Below are 15,049 nucleotides of genomic sequence, written 5' to 3' on the forward strand. Positions count from 1 at the left end.
ACACACACACATATAAAATATAGGTATAGATATATATCTTTTAAAATGTCACTCCATTGTTGTCTGATTTCTATCGTTTCTGATAGAAACTTGCTTTAATTCAGATTGTTGTTCCACTGTGTGAAATCTGTTTTCCCTTGCTGCTCTCTTTTATGATTTTCTCTTTACATTTTGTTCACAGATGTTTGAATATGATTTGTCTTACATCTGACTGTCTTTGTATTTATTCTGTTTGGGAATTGTTGAACTTTTTAGATCTGTAATCACTGGGTGATTTTTCATTTCAGGTATTATATTTTCAGTACTAGATTTTCATAGTCTTTTTTTTTTTTTTTTTTTAAAGATTTTATTTATTTATTTGACAGAGAGAGATCACAAGCAGGCAGAGAGGCAGGCAGAGAGAGAGAGAGGAGGAAACAGGCTCTCCGCTGAGCAGAGAGCCCGATGTGGGACTCGATCCCAGGACCCTGAGATCATGACCTGAGCCGAAGGCAGCGGCTTAACCCACTGAGCCACCCAGGCGCCCTTTCATAGTCTTTATTTTGTTTTATTTTTTGTAGTTTCTAACTTTCTTTTGAGATTCTTCATTGGTCTACTCATTATGTCCACCTTTTACTTCATCTGGTTCAACATTCTTTTATAACCACCTTAAAGTCTCATTCTGTTAATTTCAACATCTGGACTGTGTCAGAATCTCTTTGTAAAATCACTGGGTTATTTTCTTGATTTGGAGAGAAAATTTATTGCTTCATTACATATCTGTGCACTTATTATTATTACATGTCCAACATAGATGACACATTGTAAATTGTGTTGTCCTGTTCTGAAAATATATAATTTTTCTCTGGTAGACAGTTAGATCCTTTGATCTCTTCAGCCTTTATTTTATTTTTTGCTAGGGTACTTCTATTTTGGTAGGTGCAGCCTTCACTCTAAAGTTGTTTTATACTTTTAAGGGATAGCTTTGGGTAATCTCAATTGAATGCCTAAAGTACTAGGTTGCTATGTTAGAACTTCTGCACAGTGTAACTTACACTTGTGTGTAGTGAACACAATCCCTTGGCCAAAAATCTACAGCAACTGCCATGCAAATTTCTGATTCCCACCCATTGCAATGTATTCTGCTCTGGAACACAGGCTCTGCCTTCTCAAGAGTAGTGATACTGCTGCTCAAATGGGGCTCTACTATCCTGCCCCAAAGCAGAAATGAGGATGATCATGCAACACATTGGTGTTTCCCTTCTAGGGTGAGGTCCTGTACTGCCTTGCGTTCAGTGCCTGAAATCAGGAGTTTAGTGCTTGTTATTCTGCCCTGATTAGAAATAGGTGTCTCTAAAATCACTTTTAATTCAGATGAGTTGAGTTGCTACCTCCTTTGCATATGCTTCAGACAGAATTAGGTATTTCTTCTCCTATGGACTCATTCTATCTGTTATTTTACTCTGTTGACATTATTTGTTGACAAGTTAATTTGAGCAATATGCTATTTTTGGAATCAAGTATCATGTCTTTTCTTTGCATTCATTATGCTTAGTATATCATGTTCATTTTAAGAATATGATAGTTATTGAATAAATGAGGAATCCTTTTGCTTCACCCTGGAAATTGTAGCTGCAATAATGTTTCTTTTTCTTTTCTTTTCTTTTTTTTTCCCCCACTGTTTACTTCCAGTTTCACTTGTGTCTAGACTCAGTGTAAGCAGAGAAATACTCAAATATTATACAAAAAACTCTATGGTGACTTAAATGATTGGAGAACTACTGATGAAACCATAAGGATGAATTGCACAATGATTGCATAATTTCCTACTCTTGGAATAATCCCAGTAGAAGATGCCTGCCAACAGTGTAATTTAGGAGACTCTGGGCAAAAGGACATTTTTCCTACCATACTGACATAAAGTTTTAATTTATGACAATATGACTCAAAATATAAATCTAATGAGATGTATGTATGTTTCTGTGTGTGCATAATAACACAATAAGAATCAAAAGTACTTTCATCAATACCTCCAATTATATTTTTATCCAATAAAATGTAAGGGCTATAACATTTTATTTAGTTGTGACCAAACTGGAACTTTAAAAATGATATAAAATTTATATTTTTCTTTCTTCAGAAAAAAATCCTTACTTTAGGAATGCAGAATTTGTGAATAATAAATTATTTTTTACACAAATAATATTAATACATTTTCCTGTTCAAGATGAGTGACCCTCATCACCAAATTAATCCAATGCATTACTGAATGATTCTTTCAGATTCTTTTTTTTTTTTTTTTTTTTTTTTAGGTCAACATAAATGATACATACCTTTCTATTCTTTGGCCATGTATTTTCCCAGGTCCTGGGTAAAGAAGACCCTTCAAAAGGCATCAGAGAACGTTCTACAATGTCCATATTTCTACATCTTTTATTATCTTCTTTTGGCATGAAGTCAGGTGAGAAGGATGGATACATAGAAGGGATGCTGCTTTCAAATCCTATGTGGTAGTTGTGATTTTCATTTTCTGATTCTCTCTGTGAATTAATTTTATCCAGACTAGTAGATGATGAAGCTAAAATATTGAACCTGTAATCATCAGCGCCATGATATTTTCCTATGGGGTTTCCCGAAGAGGTTCCTTTGTTCATGTTTTCAGGTTTTGGTAGCACAGAGCTCCTAAAACCAATTACCGGTATTTTCCTAACCTGGTGACAAGAGTGTTCTGAGCTTTTAGAAGTGAATTCATTCGAAGGTATTTGGTGTGTTTCATCTAATGAATACTTTCTTGAGTTCCCGCTTGGTGCACTCGGTACAAAAACAGTGTTTTCTTCCATTTCAGTCTGACAGAGTGGAATTTTATTACTGATCTCACTTACTAGCTGATCAAACCCCAGACTGACTTGGCTAGGGAAAAGGAACTGATTTACGGAGTGAAATTCTTGGTGCTCATGCTGCTCTTGATGTGATTCACTGGTATTTAGATCTGTTTTCCAATAATATGCCATTGTTTTTTTTATGTAATTGAGAGTGTTGATTCTGCTCAGATGTCTACCTGATGATATTATAAAAGAGGAGAGGAATTTTCCTAGAGAAAGCACAAAAAGAAACAAAGATTCTTCAATTAATTAGAAATAAAAGAACTTGCAAAAAATAAATACAATGAATACATATAAACAATAGTTTTGAAGCTTCTCCTTAGCAAATGAAAAGATTCATGGATAATCTGAAACTCCATCAGGGCTCACAACATTAAAGTCTCTTGGGCGAATATTGACTTTATATATGTGAAACTCCTATAAGAGAAAAATAAGTCTACCTGAATTATGACAGGAATTTCATGAATCATTCAAAAGTCAATATTCCCCTTTGAAGCTCCTTTTCCTACTGAAGATCTGCTTTCCTCCACTTATCATCTCCCTCTGTATTCAATCACCTGTAAGTATGCTAGCAGGTTAAAGTCTTCTATTAGCTAAAGTCTTTTCTTTATCAGCAGTTACTCATTCCTAGACATAGTCTTATTTTTTTCTCCTTTCCATAACCAATTATCTTGTAGGTTGGCTAGAACCTTTCATCCTTTTTCCAAAACTCTTTAAATAATTGTAAACTTCTTTCTCTACTTCTCCAAAATGACTTTCAATAGGTTCACCAATGAGCTTCATGTCAGTAAATTCAGTTGACACCCATCAGTTTCTTTCTTTCTTTCTTTTTTTTTTTTAATTTAAAGATTTTATTTATTTATTTGACAGAGAGAGAGAATGAAGATGCAGGCAGGAGGGGAGAGAGAAGCAAGCTCCTCACTCAGCAGGGAACCCTTTCTGGGGCTCCATCACAGGACCCTGGGATCATGACCTGAGCAAAAACCAGACACTTAACCTATTGAACCACCCAGGTGGCCCAATATTCATCAGTTTCTATTTTCCTTTATCTCTCTACAGTACTTGATTCCATTCATCATACTTCTCATTTTAAGTATTTTGCTTTCTTACTTTGACTCTCTGTGATACTGTACTCTTTAAGTCCTTCTTTGTTTATTCTGTATTAAAAACTCCTTTGCCTATCACTTTTTCCACCTGACCCATGTCAGAGCTTCTTTTCTTCTCAACTGTTCTCTCCCTGTAAGTTATTTCTTACTTCCGGTGGCTTGAATTATATGTAAATGACTCCAACCTAGACTGTTCTTCTTATTATCTTTTCAGTGTCTCCACTTTGAAAGTCCAAAACTTGTATCATAGTTCACCCAAGAACCTGCTCCTATTCCATTTTTCTGTGACAGAAAATGACATCCACTCAAATGCTCAGACCAGAAGCCAAGTTTCATCTTTGAATCTTACCTCATCTTTATTCTATATCAAATAAAACTACTAGTTCCTATAGAAAATTTTCTGTCTACTGCTGTCACAATGCTAGTCTCAAGGGTATATTCCTTATGTGGAATGTGGTGTTGTCTCTGAAACTGCTTGTTTATCTTCTGCATCCATTCTTGTGTTCTGTAATCCATTTGTTTTCTTATATTATAGTGATGTATTTAGAGACTAAGCAAGTATCTCTTCTGGATATAGCTTTTCAGTGGTTTTCCTACTGCCTCAGGATAACATCTATAGATGCTATCTATGTAAGATTTCTCTTTTCCATTATATCATTAGACCATGTTAATCTTTCTCACTTATAGCTCAGTACCTAGTAGTTTGCTTTACTCATAGTAACTGTACATTTGTATTTGTTGAACTGATGATTTAGTAAGTTAAAAAATTATAGGGGCACCTGGGTGGCTCAGTGGGTTAAGCCTCTGCCTTCGGCTCAGGTCATGATCTCAGAGTTCTGGGATCGAGTCCCTCATTGGGCTCTCTGCTCGGCAGGGAGCCTGCTTCCTCCTCTCTTTCTCTCTGCTTGCCTCTCTGCCTACTTGTGATCTCTCTCTGTCAAATAAATAAGTAAATAATCTTGTAAAATTTTTAGAGAATTATAATTGAATTATAAGAAAATGAAATTGAAAAATATTTGTGCCATTTTTATGAACTTATTAATTCCCTTAACAAATATATGTTTGTGTGTTAAAGACTAAAAAAAGGGGGATAATTATGATAGTGGCTCACTATCAAATATAATAATCAATATTTTGCAATGGCAGTTGATTATTATTCTGTTGGCACTAAGATTTATTTAAAACTCATAATCACCTAACAAATAAATGAATTAGATTTATTATACTGCTTTATTCAAGAAATTGAAGTGATAGATTTTGCCAAAAATTTCAGTTCAATGCAGTCAAGAATTACACTGTAGATTTGGGAAAGACTTTCAAGAGCTATAACTAAGAAGTGTATAGAATAAAGTGTTAACCAAAAAATCAATCTATAAAATGTTATTCCAAACTGTTCTAATTCATAGGTCACATTATTTAGCCACACTATTTTTCAGGAATTGCCGTTTGTTAATCTTCATGTTAATAATGAATGTATGGTTCATTAAAACAAATGAAACTCAGGGTACCTGGATGGCACAGTCAGTTAAACATCTAATTCTTGGTTTTGGCTCAGGTCATGATCTTGGGATTGTGGGATCAAGCCTTAAGTTGGACCCCACAATGAGCATGGAGTCTGCTTGAGATTCTCTCTCCCTCTCCCTCTGGGTCTCCCCATCATGCTCTCACTCTCTCTCTCTAAAATAATAAATACTAAACATGATAATAAAAAATAAAAAATAATAAAAGTAAAAATAAAAAAATAATAGTAATAAATAAATATTAAAACAAAAACGAGACTTCTTCATTGGACTCTGTCATGAAACTCAGGATTTGTCAGTAGGTGTGACTTTAATTCTGACAACCAGAGTCAATATCTTATCTTTCTTAGCCCAGCCTGCTCTGTCTTACCTTAAATAGGGGAAATTTGGCTACATTAAGATGATTTTAATAAATTGACAAGAAAAACCCAAACCCAGCAAAATGGAAAATCACCAAAATTGATAAGCCTCTGGCAAGACTGTCCAAAAAGCAAAAAATAGAGAGTACCCAAATAAACAAAATCACTAATGAAAGAGAAGAAAGAACAACCAACATTATAGAAATACAGTTTTAAGAGAATGTTATGAAAACCTTTGGGCCAACAAACTAGACAACTTAGGAGAAATGGATAAACTCCTAGAAACATATAACCTACCAAAACTAAAGTAGGAAGAAATAGAAAATTTAACAGACCAATCACCAACAATAAAATTGAATCAATAAACAAAGAACTCCCAAAAAACAAAAGTCCTGGACCAGATGGTTTCACGGTAAATTCTACCAAACCTTTAAAGAAGAATTAATACCTGTTCCTCTCAAACTATTCCAAAAAATACAAGAGGAATGAAAACTTCCATATTCATTCTTTGAGACGAGTATTACCCAGATAAAGACAACAACAAAAAAGAGAACTACAGAGGCACCTGGGTGGCCCAGTCTGTTAAGTGTCCGATTCTTGATTTCAGTTCAGGTCATGATTTCAAGGTCCTGGGATCATGCCCTGTGATGTGTTTCATACTCATGGGGAGTAAGCATGAGGATTTTCTCTTCCTCACTCTGTGTCCCTCCCCCTGCTTGTGTTCTCTCTTTTTCTTAAATAAATCTTTTTTTTAAAAAGAGACAAAAACAGACCAATATTTCTTATAAATATAGATGCAAATATCCTTAACAAAATATTACCAAAGCAAGTTCAACAATACATTTAAAAAACCATATGCCATGAACAAATGGGATTTATTCCCAGGATACAGTGTGGTTCAATATTCACAAAACATTCAATGCGATATGTCACATTAATAAGAGAAAGAATAAAAACCACATAATTGTTTTAGTAGATGCAGAAAAAACATTAGACAAAGTACAACATCCATTCATGATAAAAACCCTCTGCAAAGTAGGTCTGGAAGGAATAGACCTCAACAAGATAAAGGCCTTCTATGAAAAACCCACAGCCAACAGCATACTCAATAGAGAAAAACTGAGAGCTTTCCCCCTAAGGTCAGGAACAAGTTAAGGATGTCCACTCTAAACATTTTTATTTGCCATAGCACTGGAAGTTCTAGGTACAGAAATTAGACTATAACATAAAGGGGAAAAAAGGCATCCAAATTGGTAAGGAAAAGGTAAAACTCTCACCATTTGCAGATTACATGATACTATACATAGAAAACCCTAAAGACTCCACCAAAAAGTGCTGGAACTGATAAATGGATTCAGTAAAATCACAGGATACAAAAATTAATGTACAGAAATCTGTTGCATTCCTATACACTAATAATGAAGCAGCAAAAAGTGAAATCAAGAAAATAGTCTCACTTAAAATTGCAACAAAACCAACAAAATATCGAGGAACAAAGTTAACTAAAGAGGTGAAAGATCTGTGCCCTGAAAACTGTAAGACACTGATGAAAGGAATTCCAGATGACACAAAGAAATGGAAAGACATTAAATGCACATGGATTGGAAGTACAAATATGGTTAAAAGGTCTATAATGGGGCACCTGGGTGGTTCAGCCAGTTAGGCAACTGCCTTTGGCTCAGGTCATGATCTGGGGTCCTGGGATCAAGCCCTGTGTCAGGCTCCCTGCTCAGTGGGGAGCTTGCTTCTCCCTCTCCTTCCTACTCATGCTCTCTCTCACTGTCTTTGGCTCTCTCAAATAAATAAAATATTTTTTAAAACAGTCTGCAAAGCAATCTACACATTTAATTTAATTCCTATCAAAATACCAATAACATTCTTCAAGGAACTAGAAAAAAAAATCTTAAAATTTGTATGGAACCACAAAAGACCTTGAATAGCCAAAACAATCTTGAAAAGAAAAACAAAGCTGGAGGTATCACAAGTCCAGATTTTAAGTTATATTACAAAGCAGTGGTAATTAAAAGAGTATAATACTGACATAAAAATGGACACATAGATCAATGGAATAGAACAGCAAGCCTAGAAATAAACCCACAATTATATGGCCAATTAATCTTTGACAAAGGAGGAATGACTATTCAATGGGGAAAATATCGTATCTTCAACAAACGGTGTTGGGAAAACCAGATAGCCACATGCAAAAATAATAAACTTGGACCACTTTCCTTTATCATACACAAAAATAAACTCTAAGTGGATTAAAGACCTAAATGTGAGACCTAAAACCGTATAAATTCTTGAAGAGATCACAGACAGTAATCTCTTGACATCGGCTATAGCAACATTTTTCTAGATATGTCTTCTGAGGCAATGGGAAATAAAAGCAAAAATAAATTATTAGGACAATAACAAAATAAAATGTTTCTGCACAATGAAGGGAATAGCCAATAAAAATAAAAGGTAACCTACTGAATGGGAGAAGATTTTTGCAAATGACCTATCTGATAAAGGATTAGTACCAAAATATATAAAAAACTGATACAACTCAACAGTCAAAAAACAAATAATCCCATTAAAAAATAGAAGACACAAAGAGATATTTCTCCAAAGAAGACATACAAATGGATAACAGACACATGAAAAGAGGCTCAAGATCACTCATCATAAGGGAAATGCAATTCAAAACTCCAATGAGGTTATCACCTTGCACCTGTCAGAATGGCTAAAATCAAGACCACAAGAAACACGTATTGGCAGACATGGAGAAAAAAAACCCTCTTGCAGTGTTGGCGGGAATGCAAACTGGTGCACCACTGTGGAAAACAGAATGGAGATTCCTCAAAAGGTTAAAAATAGAACCACCCTATGATCCAGTAAATGAACTACTGGATATTTACCCCCAAAATACAAATAACACTAATTCAAAAGGATAAGAGCACCCCTATGTTGATTGCATCATTACATTATTTACAATTGCCAAGGATATGGAAGCAGCCCAAGTATCAATCAATAGGGGAATAGATAAAGAAAAGGTGATATCTATCTATCTATCTACACATACACACACACACACACACACACGTACATAGGAATACTATTTGTAACAATATGGATAAACCTAGGGAACATAATGCTAAGCAAAATAAGTCAGTCAGAGAAAGACAAATACCACATGATTTCACTCTTATGTGGAAGAAAGAAAACAAATAACTGGGGGTGGAGGATATATATATATATATATATAGAGAGAGAGAGAGAGAGAGATAAACCAAGAAACAGATTCTTAGCCTTAGAGAACAAACTGAAAGTTACTGAAGGGACTCCAGTGGGGAGTTGGAAGAAATAGAGAATAGGGATTAAAGTGTATACTTATCATGATGAGAAAGAATAAAATTATTAAAAAAATAAATTAAAAATTTCAAAAAGTGAAAAAATGTGATTTTTTTTCATTATACATAAAAAAGATGAAGTGACATAATATTTTGTGGCTTCAAAGAACTGATTGGGCTTTTTAAAATTATTTTTTAATTTTGTAGAGCCATTAAAAAAGGTCTTTAAAAGTATCACTAGTCTGATCCTGAAGTTAAAGATTCCTTTAGGCTGTAACATTTGTTGTTGTTAATAATAATAGTGATACTTATTATTTTTGAGACCAGCTCTGTGCTACTACTCTATATACATGTACGTGCTTACATGTATTAGCACATTTATTTCTCATCTCAACATTTGATATCATTATTGTCACTTAACAAATGAGAAAACTGAAACACAGAAAGGTGAATTAACTTACCCAAGGTCTCCAATTTTGTGTTTATAGATTTGTTTTAAGCAAGGATTACAGAGAGACATTTGGTGATCATGACATACTAATATCATATCTAGAGGATGCCTGAATTTAGGCACTGCAACACAGTACTAACTCAATTCAAAGAATCTCTACTGAAAAGAGTTGAAAACTTTTAAGTTTTTATTAATAACTATACTTTTTCAAGCATTTCTCAGAGTACTAAAACTTGAAATGGGTTAGAGGCTTCCCTGAAAAATCTCATTATCAAGAGATAAAGGAGAATGAAAAATTCTTATCTATATTGAAAATGTAATAAAAACAAAACTTCTTTCAGATTCGCTTTTTCAATATTAAATTTGGCAATTTTAAGGAATTTCTAATAATTTTAAATCCCATCCTTACCATCACAATCTAGAAGCTAAATTATTTCTTAGTTTATAAACAAATAGAAATATTATTTAGTACCAGCTGGCAAGTGTGTACACTCTGCATTATGAAGTAATGAATAAAATAATTGAAAGTCATATGCCTTTACTTTGAGGTAGAACTGTACCTACAGATTAAAAGCGATTACAACATAATTGAGAAGACATGGCTGTTGATTCCTGACTTAAGATTCTTCAGAATCAAAGAAAGAAATGTGTAATAGGCAGAATAATACTCCCCTCCCAAATATGTCCATGTCTTACTATATGAAACCTGTGCATATGTTAGGTTATGTGGCAAAGAGGAATTAAAAGTTGCAGAGGGATTAGGTTTTCTAATCAGCTGACCTTAAAATCAGGAGATTAACTGAGTGGGCTCAGCATAATCACAATGATCTTTAAAAATGCAAGAGGTGGCAGTAGAGGTGGTCAGAGTGATGTGATTTTAGAGACTCAACCTGCTTTTGCTGGCTTTGAACATGGAAGAAAAGGGGCCAAACCCAGGAATTCAAACAGCCTTTAGAAGATAGAACGGACAACAAATTTCTCCTAAAAGCCAGACTTTCCCCTAAAAGCCTCTGGAAAGGAACACAGCCTTTCCAACACTTTGATTTTAGCACAATGAGACCGCTGTTGTATTTCTGACCAGCAGAATTGTATGACAAAGTATTTTGTTTTGAGGCATTAAGTTTGTAATCAATTGTTACAGTAGCAATATAAAATCAATACAATATGCAAACTGTAAGCTGCTTCCTAAATTGATCAGAAAATCAGAGACTAAAAGTACAGCAGACAGAACAAAAACAGTCCTTTATTCTTTGTTGTTATGTTCAGCTAAATTCAAATGGGATATTTAAAAGATGTTTGTTAATAATGACAACTTACTTTACTGCAGTTGCTTGTAACCTTCCATTTAGTTCAACTTTTCAGAGATCAGTTTTTTATTGTTCGTTAATTACTCATCTGGCCCCAGGAGGAAGTACAGACAGAATTTAGGCAGTTATCAAAGAAAGGAGAGCACTTGCCAGCTGCTTCCATTTTCTAAATCTACATAGGTGTAGATATCATCCAAATAGCTCCAGTGTTCAAAATGGGGGAAAAAAATGTTTGTTTTACAAAGCAACAAAGAAAATGTCTGAAGGTGTCTGTTCTTGGTTCAAAAAGTCCTGACTATACTATTGAATTAGTACATCTGCAGGGGAGACATGAAAAGAGGGTGAGAGAAATATATTACAAGACTGAAGAAAAATGATTTTATATCAGATAGCAAATTTTAGGCATTGAAAACTTACCAGTTTTAAATATATATAAGTGTCAAAGAAGATAAAGATCATGCCAACATAAGACATGTCAAAGTCTAATCAAGTTAAACCATTTGTATAGTCAGTAAGGTGGAGGGAAGGTCTATAGACTATGGAGCTAACCTGGTTCCTAAGAAAACTCTGGGCTGGAAGGATCATCTGAAATTCCCATCTTTCTTCATCTGCCGAACCAATTACATATATCATACAGATGCACAGAGACACTTATATTTTAGCTAGACATAAATTTGAACTTTCTCAGCTCAATTTTCTGTATGAACATAGAGAAGACCATATATATATATAATATATATATTATATATATATATTTAAAATTTACATTATGTCTAATTTGGAATTGGGTGATAATGAGGTAAGTGTATTATTATTATTATTATTATTATTATCTTGAGTCCTGACATTATTTTCACCTAAGTAAAGGCAAGAGGTGCTTGGGGAAAATACTAATCTTTAAAATTCTCTACTAAGTACCTATATACATGAACAATTGACATTTTTTTATACACGTTTAATCCAGTAGAAGCCTCTCTTTTCATTAGACTGCCTAAGCTTCTTATAAGTGAAAAATCTGAATTTCTTTTTTATTCTTATTTTGGGAAGATATTGGCTTAAATAAATGAACTCATCTACAGCTGATGCTTGAACAATGCAGTGTTTAGGGACACTGACCCCTTCTGTAATCAGAAATCCCCATGTAACTTTTGATTCTCCCCAAATATCTACTAATAGCCTAGTGTTAACTGGAAGCCTTGTCAGTAATGTAAGTGGTCGATTAACACATATTGTTATCAAGAAAATCATAAGGAAGAGAAAAATACATTCACATACTGTACTGTATTTATTGATACAAAAAGTTTAGGTCATTTGTTTAAAAAATGAATTATCTGTCACAACTTAGCATCAATATTGTCTTATGTAATATAAAACACTCTAAGTGTTATATATATTACTAAGACTAGACACCAAAAATAAAAGATAATGTGAAAAAAATTCATATTTATTACAGGTACAAAAATTGATAACAAAGATGCAGCAATATGATGGCTTTATGATAGCCTAGTGTAATCAAACAATTGCTTCATGGTAGCCTAGCTTATACACTGATGAATGAGTCATTATAAAATTTTTATAGCCTACAACATTATATTCATAGTCATAATACAGTATAGGAAACACTGTTATTTTTTTCATTGTTACTTCTTTAAAAAAGTCATTCATTTGTTTGATAGAGAGCAAGGGAGAGAGAGTGCATGCAGGCATGGGAATTGGGGGAGGGGCACAGGGAGAAAATCTCTAGTAGACTCCATGCTGAGCCCCGAGCCCAATGTTCCATGACCCATGGGATCATGACCTGAGCCGAAATAAATGAATGAGACACTTAACTGACTAAGCCACCCAGGCGCCTCCATTGTTATATTTTTAGAAAACCATTTACCTGTGATGATAGGCTGATACCCACTTTCTCCAATTACGAGAGAGACTTATTGTATGGTAACGTGATTTTTTTTAAGCAAAGTTATAAAATGGTAAGAAAACTAACACATGATTATTTTATGTTAAATATCACTCACACTATGCCTATGTAAGGACAGGCTAACCACTTTCATACAAGTCTTATACACAATGTTCTACACAATGAATACTTAATGACACAAAAATGTCTCATACAGTCTTGCTATATAGTTACATGTGGCCATAACCATATAACTATATAGTGTGTCTTGCCACAAAGACACACACAACAGATAAGTTTGTTCACTGTATGGCATGATGATTACATATTATCCATTAAGTGGAAGTAGATCATCATAAAGGTCTTCATCCTCATCATCTTCATATTGAGAAGCTGAGGAGGAAGGGGAGGAGGGGAAGGAGAAAAGTTGGTTTTGCCACCTCAGGCATGGCAGAGGGAACAGGTAGAGGAGGTAGAAGCAGAGGCAGGAGATTCAGGGATACTTGGTGTAATTTTACAAAAATACACAGTAATTTCTGACTTTTTTTGCTTTTTCATGTCTCTAAAAATGTTTCTATACAGTACCAATCCTTCTTTATTATTTGCTTTACTTCCAGCAGATGTATTATAGAAGCGTCCATGTCATAAAAGAAGTCAAAAGTAGACTTGAATAATTGGAACCCTTCATTAGCTAGATTATCTAATGTTAATTTTTTTTTTTTTTTTTTTGCTTCTATATTTTCTTCCACATCATACGGCACTGGTTTGGAAGCACTTATCTCCATCAAGATGTCTCCTCTTAATTCCTCTGCTTAGCTTTTGAATTTCTCCAAAATCGAGATCTCAAAACCCTTCATCCTATACCTTTTTTTTTTTTTTTTAACCATATCCACAAGGCTATGATTTCCTTGATTGGTTCTATCATAAATCCTCTGAACTCTTGCACAACATCTGGACACAGTTTTCTCCAGCAGGGATTTACTACTTTGGGAATCATGGTTTTCATGGCTTTTTCTATAACAGCAATGGAATCTTTAATGGTGTAATCCTTCCAGATTTTCATGCTGTTCTATCTATTAATGTTTTCTTCCATAGTGTTGACAATCCTTTCCATATGTACTATGTGTAATGAGCCTTAAAGGTCCTTTTTATTCTCTGATTATAGAGACTTTTTGTTTGGGAGCAAGTAGACCACTTTGATGCCCTTCGTGTTGAGTTCATGGGGTTCTGGGTGGCCAGAAGCATTGTCCAATATCAGTAGAACTTTAGGTACTTCCTGACTTCAGGGTCAAAACATCAATGGTACAAATCCAGAAAAAAAGGGTTTTGTCCAGCCCTTCTTGTCATACCAGCAAAAGATAGGTAACTAGTGTTTGTCTTTTCTCTTCAAAGCTTCGGGTTAGAAGCTTAATAGATAAGGGAAGTTCTACATTTGCACAAAATAGTAGTATTGGCCTCCCAGCCCCTCCTGCCTTAAATCCTGGGGCTTGCTTTCTTCCCTACTAATAAACGTCCTTTGTGGTATTTTTTTCCCCAGAATAGGGAACCTTAATCTGCATTAAAAGTTCATGGCCCAGGCTCTTCAGGAATACAACAACTGAGAAAAGGAAGTTTCCAGAAAGGAGTTAACATGGACTTTTGAAATCACAGTGGGGCAATTCTTGGAAGAAACACTTGCCAATTGGAAAGTCTTTTTAGCTAATAATGAAATAAAAATAAAACAACCTTGACTGCTTGCTCATTTGATTTAAAAACAAAACAAACAAACAAAAAAGCCAGTCCAGGCAGATATCTTTTCTTCTCAGTGATTTTCTTAATGCCATCTGGGGACTGCTCCCTCTTAATCAACAGAAGCTGCTTCTCTTGTTATCCTGACATTTTTTTAAAGACAAACTTCTTTCTAAAATTATCAAACCATCCTTTGCTGACATTAAATTCTCTAGCTTTAGATCCTCCACCTTTCTTTTGCCTTAAGTTCTCATATAATGACTTTGCTTTTTCTTGAGTCATAACAGTCTCAGTTGTATATGTTGCCTATATTAGGCATATAAGTATGGCTTTCTTTTAGCAAACCTGCATCCACATAAAAGCTGCATTTTCAGTGGGATACAAAAGATATTTCACAAGTGCAAGGTTTTTAGGCCTGCTAGTGTGGCTGCCGTCATTGATGCATGAATTTCCTTTTCCTTTATTTACAATAGTTTTTATGCTGG

The 15,049-nt window shown here is 34.4% G+C and overlaps 1 protein-coding gene and 1 long non-coding RNA gene across 6 annotated transcripts in view; one reads left to right on the forward strand and one right to left on the reverse strand.

Moving 5' to 3' along the window:
• Positions 1–15,049, reverse strand: part of PIK3C2G (phosphatidylinositol-4-phosphate 3-kinase catalytic subunit type 2 gamma) — a 354,883-nt gene that overhangs the window by 323,588 nt on the left and 16,246 nt on the right. For all 5 annotated transcript variants that reach the window (XR_009356772.1, XM_059185937.1, XM_059185939.1 and 2 more), the window contains exon 2: positions 2,313–3,070. Coding sequence is in view for 4 of the 5 variants with exons in the window: in XM_059185937.1 (XP_059041920.1) it covers positions 2,313–3,070 (758 nt within the window). In the remaining variant the exon portion in view is untranslated. The remainder of the gene's footprint in view (positions 1–2,312; positions 3,071–15,049) is intronic.
• LOC131838990 (uncharacterized) lies at positions 2,300–14,566 on the forward strand. Its single transcript, XR_009356773.1, has 2 exons — positions 2,300–2,440; positions 14,374–14,566. It is a non-coding gene; the product is annotated as an uncharacterized LOC131838990 (long non-coding RNA).

The sequence above is a fragment of the Mustela lutreola genome, chromosome 8 (assembly GCF_030435805.1).
Source record: "Mustela lutreola isolate mMusLut2 chromosome 8, mMusLut2.pri, whole genome shotgun sequence".
Lineage (NCBI taxonomy): Eukaryota > Metazoa > Chordata > Mammalia > Carnivora > Mustelidae > Mustela > Mustela lutreola.